Source organism: Lates calcarifer, linkage group LG1 (assembly GCF_001640805.2).
Source record: "Lates calcarifer isolate ASB-BC8 linkage group LG1, TLL_Latcal_v3, whole genome shotgun sequence".
NCBI classification, from domain to species: Eukaryota; Metazoa; Chordata; class Actinopteri; family Centropomidae; genus Lates; species Lates calcarifer.
This window is the reverse complement of record NC_066833.1, coordinates 25370967-25389484: the sequence shown is the minus strand read 5'-3', so window position 1 is coordinate 25389484 and position 18518 is coordinate 25370967. Positions and strand designations below refer to the sequence as shown.

General features: G+C 39.2%; 1 protein-coding gene across 3 annotated transcripts in view; it reads left to right on the top strand.

The window, feature by feature from the left end:
- mlphb (melanophilin b) overlaps nucleotides 1-18518 on the top strand; it is a 37724-nt gene that overhangs the window by 15372 nt on the left and 3834 nt on the right. For 2 of the 3 annotated variants that reach the window (XM_018678632.2, XM_018678631.2), the window contains exons 4-14: nucleotides 1346-1485; nucleotides 3812-3853; nucleotides 5982-6028; nucleotides 8187-8279; nucleotides 9170-9281; nucleotides 9768-10006; nucleotides 13215-13298; nucleotides 15519-15812; nucleotides 17158-17307; nucleotides 17982-18050; nucleotides 18453-18501. In XM_018678632.2, coding sequence (XP_018534148.1) covers nucleotides 1346-1485; nucleotides 3812-3853; nucleotides 5982-6028; nucleotides 8187-8279; nucleotides 9170-9281; nucleotides 9768-10006; nucleotides 13215-13298; nucleotides 15519-15812; nucleotides 17158-17307; nucleotides 17982-18050; nucleotides 18453-18501 — 1319 coding nt within the window. The remainder of the gene's footprint in view (nucleotides 1-1345; nucleotides 1486-3811; nucleotides 3854-5981; nucleotides 6029-8186; nucleotides 8280-9169; nucleotides 9282-9767; nucleotides 10007-13214; nucleotides 13299-15518; nucleotides 15813-17157; nucleotides 17308-17981; nucleotides 18051-18452; nucleotides 18502-18518) is intronic. The other variant, XM_018678633.2, reaches the window with a different exon arrangement.

Sequence of the window (18518 nt, the reverse complement as noted above, 5' to 3'; positions counted from 1 at the left end):
AGTGTTTGTTCCAAACCATGGCTGAAAGGTAAAACTAAATCTCACCAAAGTAAATCTGTAGCACTAGGATCCATTTAAAAAGTGTAAGCTTTCAAATACAGTCATATGGGATCACTGAAAACTAAAAATTCCCACCTAGATACAGACATTTATTTGCTATTTGATACTGTATTAATGACAAACAGGAATTTTAAAGATTGGTGATGGAACATTTTACAGTCAACTGTCCAAAGAATTGGTTGTGTTTGCACATCGTACTGCTAAGTCTACCTTCTAGTAAGCAGGGAACCATGAGTTTTAAAGAGACAGTGACATCTTTGGATAATCTCCTTGAAATCCTTGTTGTGTTGATTGCATGACAGTTGGATGGCAATGCCTGGCAAAACTACAGACATCACATCACAGTTGAATGAGTCCATGACCCAGTTAAACTTTTTACTTTTTGCTAGCTTGGTAGCTAACAGTAAAAAAACAACAACAACTCACACAGTGTATGGTACAAATTGTGCCAGGTCACATGAAGATTCATTAACTACAAGGGTCATGCAACTCAATTTAACTCATGTGGGGGTCAACCCCAAGGTTGCAAAATATTCACTCTATGAGAAAGCATACTGTATGCACATATTCAAATCTTAATCCATGCCTTTGTTGTTCTACACATTTGTGTTTCTACTGTGTTGTTGTGATTCTGTGACTTGGGTTATCTCTGCTGACCTGCCTTTTAACCATGTGAAAGGAAAGCAAAAAATTTGTGTATAAATTGGATTGAGGATGTTCACAGGTATCTGAACTTTATTGGAGGGCTGCAACATCATACTACTTGGCTGAAATCCAAATTTTATAAACATGAAATAATACTATTTGGCGGTGGATCCACCTCCATTACAGTCTGAAGCAATTGATATTAGTCAGAGCAGAGGGTTGAGGTTGTTACAGACAATGATCAAGGTTGAATAATATCAAGAATACAATACAACCCTCCTTTTCTTCTAACATGCTCCTCAAGATCACGTTGGAGTGGTACCATAAGTGTCCATCCCTCCTTCAAGTACAGCTCCATATGTAACCATTGTACTGAAAAGCCCTTTAACTGAACTCAGCCAGTGTCTGGAACATATTATGCTATGCTTTTCTTGCTAAACCCTCATATCAACATTTCACATAATAAATGCACCATGCTTTGTTAACCATAGCAGTCAATAATTCCTTGCCCTTGCTTTGCGTGACAAAAGCATTCCTTGTTGGTGGCATGTTTTTATTACCACAGGTATTTTCTGTAGTCAGTATGGTCCGTGTATAAATTAATTGGTATCTTTTATGTCCCCTTCATTTCTTCTAACAGGGTTCTCAAAATCGGCACATTGGAGTGGTACCATGAAAATGTCCGTGCCCGCTTTAAGCGCTTTGGCAGTGCCAAGGTGATGCGATCACTCTTCAAGAGGTTGAGTGGAGAACACAGCTGCTCTCAGAGTGACCTTGGAGGTGAGTGGTCCAGTTTTTTATTCAGTCGATAGTCTTCTGTACAAATAAATGTAACAATTTGTCAATAGATCGTTTTTTGGAAAGGTTTTTGAGGTAGAGCTTGTACCTGGAATGTTTTAATCCCTAATTCAGAAAATTTCTATGTGGTATGTAAATGAATAATGCCCCCCTTTACCTAACAAATACTGTCATGGTGGCCTGTCAGCAAAGATATTTAACTTCCACCGTTGATTGAAACTGCTCAGTGGCCCACAGTCAAACACTGTGGTTATTCCTGACACCACAATGTGGGAATGTATATGTGAATGTTAAGTGGAGCGAATCAGAGGTTACAAACTTGGTAGAATGTCAGGTCTCAGGTCAAGGTTACTTTGAAGGGGCAGCCTCAACAAATTTCCATCTGTTCCACTCATTTCTTTACAAGCCCAGAGGACGTGCTGCAGGTCAGAAGCTGGAGTCACAGAGCAATGCTGGAAGTCTGCTTGAGCTTATCATAAGAAATCCCCAATAAATGAAAAGGCTTTGAGGATATTCAACAGCTGCCTACTGTACTGTAACTGCATGAGAAATGTGTATCAGCCTTTGGTTTCACACTCAGGCATCTTCAAATTAGTAAAACATCACCATGTGGGAATTATGTCAAGTTGTAATGCTATGTGAAGACAGCTCATAAACCCCATGAACAACATAGTAGAGGTTCTTTAAGTTCACGCAAGTAGCAAAAGACATTATCAATTTTGCAGCCAACAATGTCAGATCAACTCAGTGGAACTCCTATGGTAGATCAGAGAACACTCTCCGCCACCATAATGAAAAACACCAAAGGATGGAATATCAAGAGAATGGTGTCCACAGACCTGAGTAATCTATAACAAGGAGCACCCAAGCAGTTGTGATGGTGTTTTCCTTGAAGTTGTCAAGCGCCTGTCTACAAGACCTTCATTTTTGCGACACTGAGTCACCAGTATGAAATTTCCCTCTTTTTTAGATAGTAAGCCGTCATCAACCGGCTGCCAAATCTGTCACAGGGTTTAATCTCTTCCATCTTTCCTGTTTTTCCGGCTCTGGCTCGTCACAGCTGTACCGAGTGCTGTCGTCTCAGGCCTGGAAACAGCTCAGGCCAGATCCTCCAGTGTCAGGCGTTTGTCCTTAATTGACCAGTGGGCTTGTAGAAATTCCGCCTTGTGGGATACACACATTGTCTGCTGTACATTTGGAGGCATTATTGCCAGAGATACTAATGTAGTGAAAAGTCTTGTCTATGTTTATTGCTCATGTTTAAAGTCTGATGCAGTGATGCAGTTCATCAAAACCTTTCCAGCACTTTTTCCTCTCACGAAGTTGCTCACACAGCACTGCCGTTATCCTGTGGCTGCACCCAGAGCATATAAAACAAATGCCCTTCTACAGTGAAACACATTGTATATAAGCATTAAGCAGTATTATACACAGCAGGGCTCCAAGTGAGATCACAGCATCAGGAGATCAATGAATTACAAGGAGACAGCTGGGACTCCTGGTACTGCTTACACTGAGTCACCCTCAAGGATTTTGGGAAGGTATACAGAGAGAGTTGGTTGGCTGGCTTAGCCCAGCAGGCCTTGTGATCATCCAGTCACATGTCTCCCATTCTGTGCCTGGAATTGAAGGACTGGGTCCTGCAGGGCTCCAGCGACCAGAAGCAGTGAGAGAGAGAGAGACACAGGGAGAGGAAGGGAGAACAAAACTTTTTTTGTCATGTATTGATGTGGAATCCAGCTTCGATGCAAGATGTAGTTATGAAACGCAGTCATAAATATGCATGTTAACAGATGCATTATGTTGAAAATGATCCGCAAATCATCACATGGAGAGATTCATGTGACCACCTGGATTAAATTCAACATGCATGACTGTACACTCAGGCACACACACACATTCTTCTGCTGTCTTTTTACTGTATGTATTTTACTGTGGTCCGCTGGGCCCCCATAGCTCGGACGGTGTCATCCTATGTGTACAGTATCTTTGTTCGCATGGGGAAATGTAACACTGATGCTACAACAGTGTCTTTGTCCACACATGTTGCATAAAAAATGAGTTTAACTCAATTTGTTGACTACCCAAACCCTGGCTCCTTTGTTTAATGCTGCTGCTGCTGCTGCTGCTGCTTCTGATTATTATTTTATGTGGAAAGTAAAGACTACCTGAATTATCTCAATTTACTGAGCTATTTACAATAATCAATGAAGAGCAGAATTGCAAACCTAACCTCACTCAGTAAAAAGGTAATTAAAACAATTGTAATTCAATACAGATAAGGCATGTCTTTTGTCTTGTTTTCCAGAGCCCCATGAATATGACACACAGAGTATGCCTGAGGTGCACAGTAAGTAGACTGAACACACAATCTATCATCAAAGATATTGTTGACAGATATATCTTTTTAATATATGTTATTCTTTTCTCCCCTCTGTCAGTAACAGTTTGGTGCTGTTTCCCAAATCTTGACTCAAATAGCCTAAAAACAGGAGTCCACAGTTATGCAAGCAGCTTTGCGAAGCTGTACTTTGGCACAATGGTGTATGGAGCTAAATGGACATCTGCATGCTAACATGCCATCAGTGATAATGCTAACATGCTGATGTTTGGCCCCACAGTAATTTTGTTCATGTTTACTGTGTTTTGCATGTGAGCATGCTAACCTTTGCTAATAGCAAACAAAGCACAGCTGAGGCTGATGGAAATGCCATTAGTTTTAAGTATTTGGTCATAAACCATAGTGTTGGAAAAATTTAAATTTTGACCTCGATGGTGGTGCTAGATGAAAGGTCAGGGGAAAACCAAATTCACTTGGATTCATCCTCTGGGACAGTGAAAGTCCATATTCAGTAGTTGCTGAGATATTTCTTTTTTAAAGTGTTGGACTGACCAACTGACAGTCACTGCCATCCCTAGTGCCATGCTTCTAGCAAAAACGATAAACTGGATGTGTAATCACCATTAACCCCAAGGTTTATCCAATGCTCTGTTATTATTTTCTGAAAATGAGCATTGGGGGGACTTGGATTCATGACCCCAGTAATGTATGTGTAAAATCTTCTAAAATTATGGCCCTGGTCAGACAATACAATGAAAATTTTCAGTTACTTTCAGTCTTGCTGTTTTTATTATGCCATTTCTGCACTGATTTTCATACACTTTTGATTAATTCATAAGTCAAGTCAAGTCAGTTTTCATCTATACAGTGCCAAATCACAACATAAGTTATCTTGAAGCATTCATACAACTGGCTTATGAGGCCTCATAACCCTAGGGGCGCTGAAGGCCATAGTGCATTATACATTAGCTGGTTTATGGTAATTCGAGCAATTGCATATTTGTTTGAGAATATGCATTAACAAAAACAATCAATCGTTACTTTTGCCGTTATGATGAGGGGCCCTCTGTCAAAATGTACCTGATTTATATTGCTAAATAACTTTGTGTTTCACTAAATTACTGCAAACAGGTTTCAATCTGGGCCCACACATTTTCCTCACCCCAGGGCCACCTAGAGGGTTAATCCAGCATGTGTGTGGTCCTCCTTAGATCCATTCTGGAGTCATGTTAATGGTTCATAACTAGCACTAGTACATACTTACACTAATATTCCTGATTGTAATTCTAAACAGAATGATACTGTACTGGATACTGTACATTTAGTGTTAATTCTGAATATTCACTTTAGACTATTAAAATTATTCATTTAGACTTTGTAGTTTTCAATGTCTCATACAGAGGTTTACAGTGGTTTGGGAACAGACCAAAAGGTTCTGGTTAGGCTGGCACTGTCTGTGCTTGCCTGGCTTCTATTTACATTGGCATATCAAGAGAACAAGAGAGCCTGGGAAGTTTTAGTCAGGGAGAGTCAAGAAAAATTGTAAAAAATGTTAGTGGAAATTATTACTACTATTACAACATTATAATTATAGGTCAGTAATAATGGTACTTTTCAATTTGTTATGTATCCATCTGTACATTTCTGTGAGAGAGCAAAAGCCCATATAATTAATTCATGTTGGGAATTATAAAGTAATGCAGTAACTGTTCACAGTTGTTATTGTTATGTGCATGAATCTAATCAGTTACTCTCTCTCTCTGTCTCTCTACTCTCTCTCTCTCTCTCTGTCTGTATTCATGAGGGAACTGTCACATAGAAATGGTAGAAATGCAACTTACTTATAAACACTCTTATGAAGTGCAGCTGACAATACATAATGTTCCTTCTTTTGTAGTCCTTGTGCCGTAGTTTCTCTGCCTGATGGAAGAAGTAGGCAGTGTGCACTTAAAGACAAAGGTTATTACATTAAGAGTTAACCAGCTGGTTTGAAAGAGGTGTAACTCTTTGCTTATGATGTTTAGCTTAGTTTACTCACATTCATTTCCACACATCATATCCTTTCTTGTGCAGTATGTTGTCATTCAGTCATTCTAAAAAGTGTCAGGTTAACTAACATGCCTGCCTTCTTTATCAGCAGATGGATATGAGGAGCACAGTATGGATTCACAACACTACAAAGGGGTACGGCAACTCTGTTTTTATAACTCATTTTTCTTAGAGTTGAAGAAGTAATAGTACGTGTGCTTCTTTACAGTGCTTGCATTTCCCCATTAAATACCTAATCTTTGTTTGCTTAAGAACATTAAATAAATAGGCATCTTACTGATACTTAAGTTTTAGTGAGTTTGTGGCCTGCAGAAAGCATTCCAGTGATATGCATCATAAACCAAGACGCAGATATCAATTTGTACTCAGACAGCAGGTCATTAGCAGTTCTGGTGTTTTTCACTGCTAATTTATGTTAAAACGTTGCCATGTGAAAACCTACAAATAACTCACTTATGTCCTGCTGATTTGTTGCCCACACCTAACATGTTTGCTGTGTTGTTTGGTGAAGGAAATCAAAGCTCATCTGTAACACAGACAACTCAAGTTTACATCAGCGTTTTGCAAGCATATGTTTCGTGAAACTGCTGAGTGTTTGCACAGCCCCACTGTGGTCAGCACTGATATTCATCATGCAGACAGGTCCTTCTACATGGGTTATCTAGGTGATCTAACCCAGCCCCCATTAACAACTGGAATGCCTTGACAGCTGGTGAAGACTAAGGTTAGGCACAGTCGAACCAGCTCTGGCCGCCAAGTATTGTGGGTAAATACCAGGCTGTCATACATAATCACACAACATAAAAGAGTTGAAAGAGCCTCTGGCTCAAGTCCTGAAATTGTAAAAAGGGGCACTGAGTCCACTGGAATTCATCATAAAACCAAGAGTACTCTTGTTTATACCACAGTCTCTGTGTAATGTAGGAGCTAAGCTTTGTTTATTTTCAATCACTACAGTGGCTGTTGAGTAGAAAAAACGTTGACAGGACTCTTGGGCTCTGCAGGGTCTCTGGATGCTCTGTCTTTCCAATGTGACAAACGATCTAGGTTAATTTTCATCTGACATGATAACTTTTGACGGATGTTACAAAAGGACAGACTACAAGAGGGCCCAGTGATGCCTCCTGTGTCCCCTGTTTGATTTCACTTAGACAGACTGCCATCTACTGTTCCAAACAGAGTACTGTCCTATGAGCCCTTGGGAAACTTTCCCATCATGTCACATTTCCATAGAAATTGCAGTGCAAGTACAGGACAGTTTTTAAAACTGGAATTCAGTGTCTTGTTCATGGATTGTTGGGTAAAGGGAAGGTCTTGTCAACACAGGGTTTGACTATGTGTCTAAAAGGAAGTCTTTTTCTTTCTAGCCCTGAGAGCCAAATAGCATAAAAGATGTTCTCATAGCCCCAGTTTTATGTCTTTCATGAATTAACATTGCATTTTCCCGATTTTGAAAAACCCACAAGGCTGTTTAACAACACCTGCCACTATTCTGAAGCTATTTTCAGAACTCAGACACTTTTTTAACCATGTGGGTGGAAAATTGTGTATGATAAAAACATTTTTAACATTTTTAAAGTTGCACCATTTTTTTCTAATTTTAAGATGGTAGTCAGAAATGATATATCCCCTTTGTGCAACATAAATCAAAATTAGAAATATTATTATCAGTTATACTGATTTTGCAAATGTTTTAGGCACTGAAAGTAAAGATGCTTTCAAAGTTGACAAAAACAATTGTTAATGACTCTGGCTGTGTGTTTGGGCTCATTGTCATACTGCAGAATGCACTGGAGACCAGTAAGACCCCTCCCTGATATGGCATGACGAGTAAGAAGATGAACATTTAAAATTGTCTAAGACTTTGTCTACTGATGTTACCTTCCAACATTTTAACTTCCCATACAAACTGTGATATTTTGCTTCTATTTTACAATAAGCAAGGACAGCTGTCATTTCTGGCTACCTGGATAGGACATACAGTCATAACTGAACAATTAGTTTTTATTTGCACAGATATCCAGATGATTGCAAGAGTCAAATGCATTGATGATGCATCAGTAATTATTATTTTTTGTAAACAGTGGTTCTTACAATGTTGGTTACAATGTGCTTGGTACTCTTCTGTTATGCTACAGAGGTGTGTCAGCGTAATAAGTCTTTTGCGGTGGTGAGGATTTCTTTTGGATTTTATCCTTCCTCTTCACATTTACCTGTTCTCTTTTATTTTCTTTGTTACCTCTTTACTCTCTCTTCTCTGTTGGTGTTGGTGATTTCTTTCTGCTGTCCAAAGATAAAAAAGGCCAAAAGACGGCTAACTGTTGATCCCATTGATTTCGAAGTGGGCTGTGACTACTCCATTGAATCAAGAGGACGGTCCAATCAGGTAGAAGCTGGACAACTAACCACAACTGTCTTTTCCCCAAACCAAACTAATCTGCAAGCCTTCATACAAGGCAACCTCTGTCTGTTCCTTCTTTAGCCTGTTTCTGTTTTCGTTCTTTGCCAAACATCGTCTGCTTCAGAGAGACAATATTATATTAGTGCTGAGCACTGTCATAATTAATTCCCTTATCTGGCCACAATACACCCCTTGTATACAACCAAGTGTGCATGCTTGTGTGTACAGATGCATGTCTTGTCAGCTCATTAACAGAATACTCTCAATAGAACCAATGAAACCACAATGGCTGTCATTTGGGGATCACAATACACTCTAAAATCTCTAGTGTTTATATCTTTATATCTGTAAATTTGATGCACTGTGAAAGCCAAGTCTTGATGAGCAGATGAGATGATGTTGTATTGGAAACAACCACCATCATTTATAGCCTATCAGCACTAAATCAATCCAAGTAAAACACCAAAATAGTGGTACTTTATGATCTTTGTTCAATTTCAGTGTGTAATTTACAGTGTCTCTGTCATTAATCAGTATCTTATTCAGCTCGGCATGCAGAGCCTGGAAAACAATGTGCCCCCTATTACTGTAACTGGTAACTTACGGTACTCTAGTAACCTCATATAGTACGTAATGCAATTATCAATTTTTGGGATTCTTTCATAATCTAAAATGAATGTATGCAGCTTGGAATTAATGTGAAGTCAATCATTAATGACACCAAATTACCTGCTTTCACTTGCTTCTTTCCTCTAATATACTGTCTTTATATTACATTTTTAGCTAAACAGATATAGCATCAGACGCTAATGTGAGCAATTTGTCAGAATAGCACTTACTATCCTTTTTATCCCACTCTTCATCCTCACTCCCAGGCCCCAGGCTCCCATGACATCATGGTCATGGATGTAGGTGTGAGGGAGTCCATGCTTGCTGAAGCTGATATGGCCTCCGTTTTCCACCAGATTTTGAAGGAACAACGCAAAGGTCTGGACATGGAAATGGTTCCACCATAGAGCCACGACAAATGTGGTTCATATGTTAGGAATTCACACTGTATAGTTGTTAACCAGCCAAACAAAATATAGGTAGAATAGGCTAGGACTAAATGGAGCACAACGCGTTTTTGTGGTGTAATTCAGTATTCAGTAAACAAATGTATTTTTCCGTTTGTTGTTGCTGTCAACACCAATTAAGAAAAAAATTACAAAACAATCTGTTGTTTGTAGTTGCTATATATCAAATTGTTTGCTAACCAAGCGACTTAGTGATAGGAGCTGCTGTTCTTTAATAATAAAAATAATAAACCTATATGGATTATAATGCTGATTTGCTCACATTGGATGTTTTAAAAATAGCCAAAAAAAATCACTTTATAATTTTGCAGTTAAAAGTAATGTTTTCATTTTGCCATGAGACTGAGTTTTGCCCACTTTATGATGTACTTTTTTTTTTTTTTCTTTTTTTTTTAAGGTGACCTTGTGTACTCAGACAACAGAGCTATCCCATCTCGCTCCATCTCCCAGCTCAGCTACTCCTCATGTGGGAGTGGTAGCGCGGGGGGTCCCCAGGGCAGCAGCAGCTATCTGCCTGGCCCTGATTATTCTGAGGAGGAGGATGACCACTGCCACCCTTACCCCCTGTACCAGTCTCACCCAGGCCCCTACAGCCACACTTCTCAGGAGAGCCTGAACTCAGCAAACCCCCCACAGGTCCGTAATAAGCTTCATATTAATATCTCTCATTCATCATAAGAAATCTTCAGTACATTACGTTCACAGCTGCATTGGGACGCTCATAAATCCAGTTTGGATGGTTAAAAAACATCAGTTAAGGTTTAGTATTCTGTGGGAAAAGTCTTTGTTATATATTCTGCGTGCATACCGTGCCTGTTAGCACATACACACAGTAAAAATTGGAAACATGACATTCATAGTGTATGATGAAACCCCACTGCTCTCAGATATTCTGTCTGATATCAATCAACTTTATTGATGTAAACAACCCATATGGCTTTTAATGAACGTTAAAAGTTTAATGTTCAAGATGTTTTTTTTTTTTTCTTCTTTTTGTCTTGGAATGGGACAATCTGAACAAACATCTTGAAGCATTTTGAAATATTGTTGTACCAATACAGGAATTATGGAACAGAAATGTAGACCTAGTATTTTGGTTTTTAAAGGTAATTTAAGTATAATATAGCCTGTAGAAGAAAGACACAGGACAATGAGAATAATTTGCTTAAATTGTAGGGTAGGATGTAGGGTAGGATAAGACCATGAACATAAACTTAATGTTACCCTCTATGTGCTGTATGAAGGAGGAATAGTTTGGCACACGTATGATGTGATCTGCACTGCAATTAATTGCAGTTTGGAGCTGCATTTCTGAAAGACAACAACTAAAGTGATTTTTTCCTTCTGATATTCCAGGCCTTCCTTGCATTAGACCTCTAACACACACATACACACACATTCATCAGGCTGACATGTTATTGAGTGATGTAGGGGAGACAGCTGCTAGATCAGAGAGAGGTTACATACATTACATCACTGTCTATTTATGTTCTGGCATTCAACTCAACACTCAGGATCACAACAACTGTCACTGGCTTGTTCATAAGGAGCTGATAAAAAACAGACTTTGTTTACCATTAGTTTGACTGTCTTCGAGCAGGCTTTTTTACTGACATCAGCGAGTCTACATGTGTCCTCATGGGTCCTCTGGTTTTGAGTTTGTGTGTCTTTGAATTGATTCACACTCTTTCTGGAACTTAATGTTTACTTACTGACGTACAATTCTGACTCTGAATCAAAAGATGTTCTTTGTAGTTATTAGAGATAAAGAATATGAAAACAAAGGATGTGATTAAGCTCTGTGAAAGGCTGGCTGGTCTTATCAGACCCACCTGGCCTTGTGCTGATTTCCACCCTCAGTAGTATCAGTATCCTGTGTCATGGCAAATTTGTCATGCGGCTGGGTGACACACTGGGACACAAACAGGACACCAAAGAAAACACACAACCAAGACATGTGCTTGTCAGACATGAAAAAGAGCTGTGAAATTCCTCACTGACTACAAGCTCAAAGCTTCAAACGACAGTTGCTCATCCTGTGTACGGGTGCCGCTTTCTGTTTGTCTGATGCTGATTTGGAAAACACTGAAGCGAGCAATAAACTTGAACGTCAAGTGACAGATGCAATGTGATTATGTTTGTGGAAGAAGATGTCAGGATGAGTCAACAAGCACAGACTCTGTACAGGCCCAGGGCAAAGATGGTGTAGAGCAAAGTTACAGTGTGTTTACATGTTTGATATACAGACTAGTGACAAATTAAAGGGAAAATCTGAGTAAATGAGCAGAAAAACATAACAAATGTGGATGCTTCCACATAAGGCATGAGGGCTCACTCACTGGTTTATCAAAATTATGTGAATCATACACTTCACAGGTCTTCACAGTTACCAAATCTCGACTCAACTGAGCACCTATTGGGGATTTTGGACTGACACATTAGATTTTAGCACTAACATAACAATCAAATAAAAATATTCAAAAAGGTTCTACATTAACTCTTTTTATAAACCAATGTGAATATGTGTTTATCTCTAAACTAAATAAGCTACAATCAAAGTTAAGACTTCAGAAAAAGAAAAACGTCTCATTATTTGTTAGTTGAACTGAAATTTGATAATTTCCTTCTTCGGGACTGCATGTTTGTGGCTTCAATCAGATTTGATAGAACGTGCCCAGGCAACATAAGCAAAACATCCCCAAACAGTCATCAAAATTGTTTTATTTAATTTGGCTAAGTCTGATTGGTTAATGGTAGTGGGTGACATCACCTTTTTCCAGTGCAAAGAGCTCAGAGAAAAAAGAGCAGCAGAAATGTCTCATGTGGGAGAACTAAAAATGTGCATTCATGTAGGAACCTATCAATCACAGTATGAAGGTAATTGAGAGAATATGTTTTCAGGGCCTTTGAACTTGCAATTCGCAAACCAGTAAATGTCAAAGTTACTCACTTACTCTCTCACTCACTTACTCATCCTCCCAGTCAGCACTGACTTACATTCTGCTGTGTCTTGCCCCCAGCCCAGTTTATCAATTAAAATATTGTATAGACAATTAAGATTAGGAGAAGGGTCAGGGTTTGGGTCTGGGAATCCTACGAATGGGTGGGTTAGGGAGGCTGGATTTGGATCTGAGAGGAACTGTTGTCCGAGGCATAACTCAGGTCCAAGAAAGTCCTTTTCACATCAAAGATATGTCAGATGACTGTCTGCATGACTTCCTGGCATGAATATAACTCTTCCTGCCCTCAGGGATGAGAAAAAAGTATTATTGCATTATGACCCATCATCCAGAACATTTCATTCATTTTACATGTGCAAGAAGAACAATTATTTAGTACAACGTGTAGATTTCTAGTAGGTTGTATTTCTCTTCTGTTTTTTCACTCAGTGTCAAAAAGTACTGTCTGGACTGTTGTGATTTCACCCAAGTCATTTTGGAGAGGAACTTCACCATTATTATGAAATCAGATTTAGGGATAAGGTGATTTGGCTGAGAGCTCAGACTCTGATGAGACCATGTGAAAGTGCAGCACGGAGTTTATCAAAGGCAGTAAACTGAAGGCAATTTGCAAGACATATTCCTTTGCCAATTTGTCCTCTGATTTGTTCAGTGTGAGTGAAATTTATATCATATGATATGTTACTATGTAAAGGGTGTCTTCAACAGTATCACATAAACTATTAATTGCATTAAACATTTAGTTTTAGAGAAACTAAATAGAACTTTGGTTGAGTTCTCTGATTTATGCTGCTTAGTGCCACCAATTTTCTATCTTCTAATGTGTCTTTCTTTATTATATCTGACTGTAGCCTCTCTGACCTCTCTGACCTGTCTTTCTTCAGATCAGTGACCTGAATAGACGCGTGTCAGTCATTGAGACCCTCTTGAACCGCTTAGAACAGAATGTCTCCTCAACATATGACCAGGTAAATCCTTAACATCAATCTCAAATTACCATCAAAACTTGGTACAGCTTTTGTGTAAATGGGCTTTGAGAATTGCCTGAGGAGGGAAATGAACTTTTAAACCAAAAACAGCTGGGAAGAACATGTTTGCATGTATATATCCATAGTGATAGGAACTGTGACTAGTTCTTTACTTTCAGCCACAGTGACTAACAAGCAGTCACTTTTATTAAACATAAGCTCAGCTCATTGTTTTGGATTTACAACCCACAACTTCAGTGATTTGGTTGGTTGGTTTTGGTTTCACCAATGCAACTGTTGTCAGCTCTAAAAAAGTGGTTTTATACCAACTGCTTAGACCCAAATGAGAGCAAAGTTAGCAACTTGCTAGTGATCATGAAGTGATGGAAACAGACTTTGTGAATAAATCATAACATACATGAAGCATGTGACCTAAATATTCACTGATGCCTCTGCTCCACTGAAGAGACAATAGTGGAATCAGCTCTGTGGGGAGTGAGACGGACATTGTTACATTATGAAATAAACATAGATGCCATATTTCCAAAGTTTTTCACTGTTTTTGATTTGACTGCCTGTTTTAGTTGTGTCATCTTGTTGCACCATCTTCTTCTATAGTGGTTTTAATGGATGATATTCCCCTAACAGCAGTGAATGGAAAGTAAATTCATTTGCACTGATATGAGTTGGTGGAGATCAAAAAAGATCTAAAAGGAAACTGAGTACATTCATTACATTTATCAGGTGGACATGACTCCAGATAAATGCTGATCTTGCCATGCATCTTTTGGATTTGTGAATAGCTAAGTTATGCTAAGTTTGTCATGTCAACTTTGTGAGGTGATAATGTGTCAGTGTTGTGTTGTTACACCACCCCCATGTCAAGAAATAAATTAATGCAGGTGAATGGATGTCAGCTTTGCTCTAACCTGGTAAGGATGAAACATAACCTTTATTGGCTTGTTTAGTTACTTAGTTTTTAGAGAATGTTCCTTCATAATCAAGAGGTGTTCTAGTTGAAATCCATTGTTTCAAACATTCTGATGATGGAGTGGGGCACACAGTGACTCATATTCACCCTCCCCTCATCAACAGTAATGTCTCATGTGGGGTTGGTGCCTGTTTTTAATTGGAAAGTGATTCTGAAATCCACACCAGTATCATCAGAGATTGAGCCAAGCCACAAAAGCAGCAAACCTGTAAACGAACACAGAACTTAAACTTGCCTGGTAATTAGTGGCTATTCTGCTTCAAATGAGAGGAGTATTTGATAGACTCATGCTATTCCTCTCTCGTGTGAAACCTCAGCTTAAATCAATTTATATATAGCACACAATCTACCAGTTTTGTCAGACCAGAGTCTGCACGGAACACATTTGCATTGATGTCCATCTGAAAAGTATAGCAACAGGAGAGTTTTTATGTTTTCGTGCTGTATGATAGACCTGCTGGTTGCTGTTTAAGATCACACGTGTCAGTGGCATGGAGGGGGAGGAGCCTATCTCAGAATGCATGGGGCAGAGAGTAGGGCAACACAACTGCACAAGTCAACACACGTGCAACATATGCTGTTAACCACTCTGTTCTTGCTCAACACATATGCAGTGATATTGGTTGCACTTTCACCACCCAAAATGTTACTAATTCTTGAAACAATGGATTTTCACTTTCACAGAGAAAAACAAAAGCAGCCTCTCACTTTAGGCTGTGACCATTGAGTTTGACAACTGAAATGTCATCTGCAGAATTGCCACCTGCAGTTAGCTGGCTTATTAAAGCAATGGCTGTGAGTTGACTGAAAACTCAATCTCTAGCTGAATTAAGGGATGAAATTGGACAGTTTCATGACGACCCTTTAAATGGGTCCTGGATATGCACATGATGGTTACACACACAATATCATGCTATCAGTAAGGCTAGTTAGCTCTAATGGCATAGCATTACCATTAGATTATAGAATCCAACAAGAGATGTAGTGATTATACAGTCACTAGCCTAGGCCAGTGCAAACTAGAGCACCCAGAGGACCCATAAAAATACAATCAGTGCTGATCCACTGATGCCACCTGTTTTTACTTAAGCAATACATTTTAAACCTCTCTAATAATTCCCATCGGGGAGACCGTCAAGTAATTTAAAATCCAAAGTGTAGACTTTCACTGATGGCATAGTTCATTTTTCCAAGATGTAATCTCTGCTCTGTTCCTACACACCAACCAGGCTCCTCTGACTCCAAACAGCACCTCTCCTCTGCCTCAGTGGGAGGAAGTGGACCTAGAGGAGCAGCAGCTCAGGCAGAAGCTGCACGAAATGACGGACAACATTAGTGACCATAGCTTAACCTCAGATGAGGACGAGTCCAACAGACCACATTCCTCGCAAGAGATCCCAGTATGGAGGAGCCCAGAGGGGGATGCCAGGCCTTCCAGACTTCCTACCAGACCTACATCCAGAACAAGCATCGTGGCCTCGAACCTTGAGGAGGAGCAGCCCCAGCAGACTGATTCTCAGAAGGTAGACATATCTGTGAAAGATTTAAATAAGCAAAACAGCAGTAGAGGAAAGTTAAATTCTGTATTCACATACAAGCATCTATACTTTGTTTTAATGCCAGAAAGTTCATCAGAAACATATACACTGCACATCTGGCTTGTTGCACATTCGGTACTTTAAAAAAAAAAAAAACAGCCTCGCTCATGAAATTCCATACCACCTCTGCTGGAATCCAGCTCAAGCACACACTGAAGTCATAAATCATGTAATTCAGCCTTAGCGTTTATTTTTCCTTTGCACTGGTCACACTCAGAATCTCTGAAACAATGAATGGATTAGTTAAATAACTCATTCTTATTTGATGTGCGTATCTGGCTGAACTGTTTTCACTTGAGTTTCTTTCTCCTCAAAAGAACAAAGCTACAGTGCTCTGGTGAGTAGTGATATTACTTATTTTCACCATCACTTACTATGGACTCTCAAACTGCATGCTCCTGAGGATTTAAAGTCTTAAATAATACAGGAAGCAGGAAAAATACACTTCTCTGAACTCATAACCTGATAAGGACCAAACCTGTGAAACTGTTGTTTCCTTTTGTAGTCTGACAGTCTTCAATGTGACTTACGGGGGCAAAGGTCAGCTGTTATTGACCTCTCATCTCCCAGCAGCCCTTGTTTTGTGTTGTGCTTATTATCAAACCAAATAGCTTTTGCTATTTAGCATTAACTATAATAAGCTGACGAATGGCATAATAAATATCAAGTATTTGTTTTATTGGTCAAGTCAAGTTATGCCCCTGCTAAGGTTGATGTGTGATGTAATTATACATGACTGAAATTAATTAATTTATTAATCATTTTTGGTCAACAATTATTTGTTTATTTATGATTTTTAGGACAAAGCTTTATGATTGCTTCTCGATACTTTTCTGGATGCTTTCTATGCCCACACATCCACCCTGGCTCCTTCCATTAGAGGTTTTGTTGCGTTATTACAATATGCTACTTCTGCCTTTGCATCTTAAGGAGACATTGTCTACACAGCAACTAGGCATATTTTATTTGTCAGTAAATATGAACACAGGTCATTTTAAGTGCTTAAACAAATGACCATTGCTGCTGCTATAACGGTGAATGACTCAGTCTCAGTTTGGCATAAGTTCTTGGACAATCCACATCCTGTGCAGTTAACAGAGTTTACTGTAATGTGGAAATGCCATAGGTCAATCAGATGGAGGAGAAAAGCACAAAATGCCAATGGCTTTGATTATGATATTAAATGGTATTTTTTCTCAAATGAATAAATTTTCAATGTGTAACATAGTAACATAGAATCTTCTCTCAGATCATAACATTTCTCTTGTAGACAAACTATTCAACAGAAAGTGCAGAGAGGAAATGGCACCCCCTAGAGGAGGGGTCAAAGACCAGCTTCAGAGGATCAACAGCTTTACTTGTTGAATTAGAAGACAAAGTAGCTCAAGCAGCTGCCAATGTCCAGAATGCCCAGAGTGAGGTAAGGTAAAACACACACTAAGTTAAAGGTAATACTGTGCAGGATTTGGGATTTGTCAATTGCTGTTGGTAAACATGCCTTTCAAAGTTGGCCCTTCCTCCCCGGCTCAACCGGAGTACAGCAGTGGTCGAGTGAGCTAGAGAGTGAATGAAGAGAGGGGGCAGCATTAGTGAGAACAATGCAGTGAATCAGAGAAGAAGACTGTTTCACAGCAGTTACATTCACACACCTCCACACAACCCTGCTGAAACGTGCCACACGTCCAGATTTTCAATGAATGTCACTGAAGCTCTTCATACATCCACGACAGCAACAGAAAGCAAGGAGAGAGACAGCAACAGTTATGTACCTGGGTCGCTACATTTGTTTTAAATCCATCACACCTTGTGCGCTGTTATTGGCTGGGGGCTACACACCCTCCGCCTAAAAGTTGCAGCCCAGAAACATCCCAGACACAGCAAAAGAAGGGAAAAAATGAGAAAATACAGGCAGAGGGCAGGGTATCTGCAGATAAATACATCACCAAACATGATGATTTAGAGGGATTGTCTATATATTGTTTCATAGGAAAATCCTGCATATTATACCTTTATTACCTTTATTACCTTAATTGCCATACTGAATTTGATTCAAGATTTAAAAGCAGTAGTCACATTCTTTCTTTTTATCCCAAGGTCTCTTACATAGAGAACAGGATTGCTGCTCTGAATGCTGCTGGCATGCCTGTGGATAAAAGAAGAAAGGTGAATGCATTTTCTATTTCATTTATTCATTTATTTATCAATCAGAGTTTCAGAGTAAGGAGCTGCTTCAAATCATTATTTGAAAATCTTTGCTCATATAGAATACTTTTCTATTAGTGCAAATTTAAACAAGTGCACATATTGGAGTTATTTTTTGAGACAGAGCTATTCTAAGTGCAGCTTTAATCCTACTGGTTGACTTAATGACTTGACTTGATTCATGATTCTTAGCTCTGTGGCCCCATCCTCTTCATTTCTAATCAACCAGTAAGATCATGTCTATCTCTAAAGCTGATCTCTGATAAATACTTCTACACTGCAAGATGCCAGAAAAGGCCATATATTTTCCCACATTCTCACTTCTTTATCTTTTTGTTTGTCTCCCACTTTGGTGTCTTCCAGTCTGCAATCCCCATCCAAGCAAGAAGACTTTCCCACAACTTTCCCACAAGTAAGAACCAGCACTGC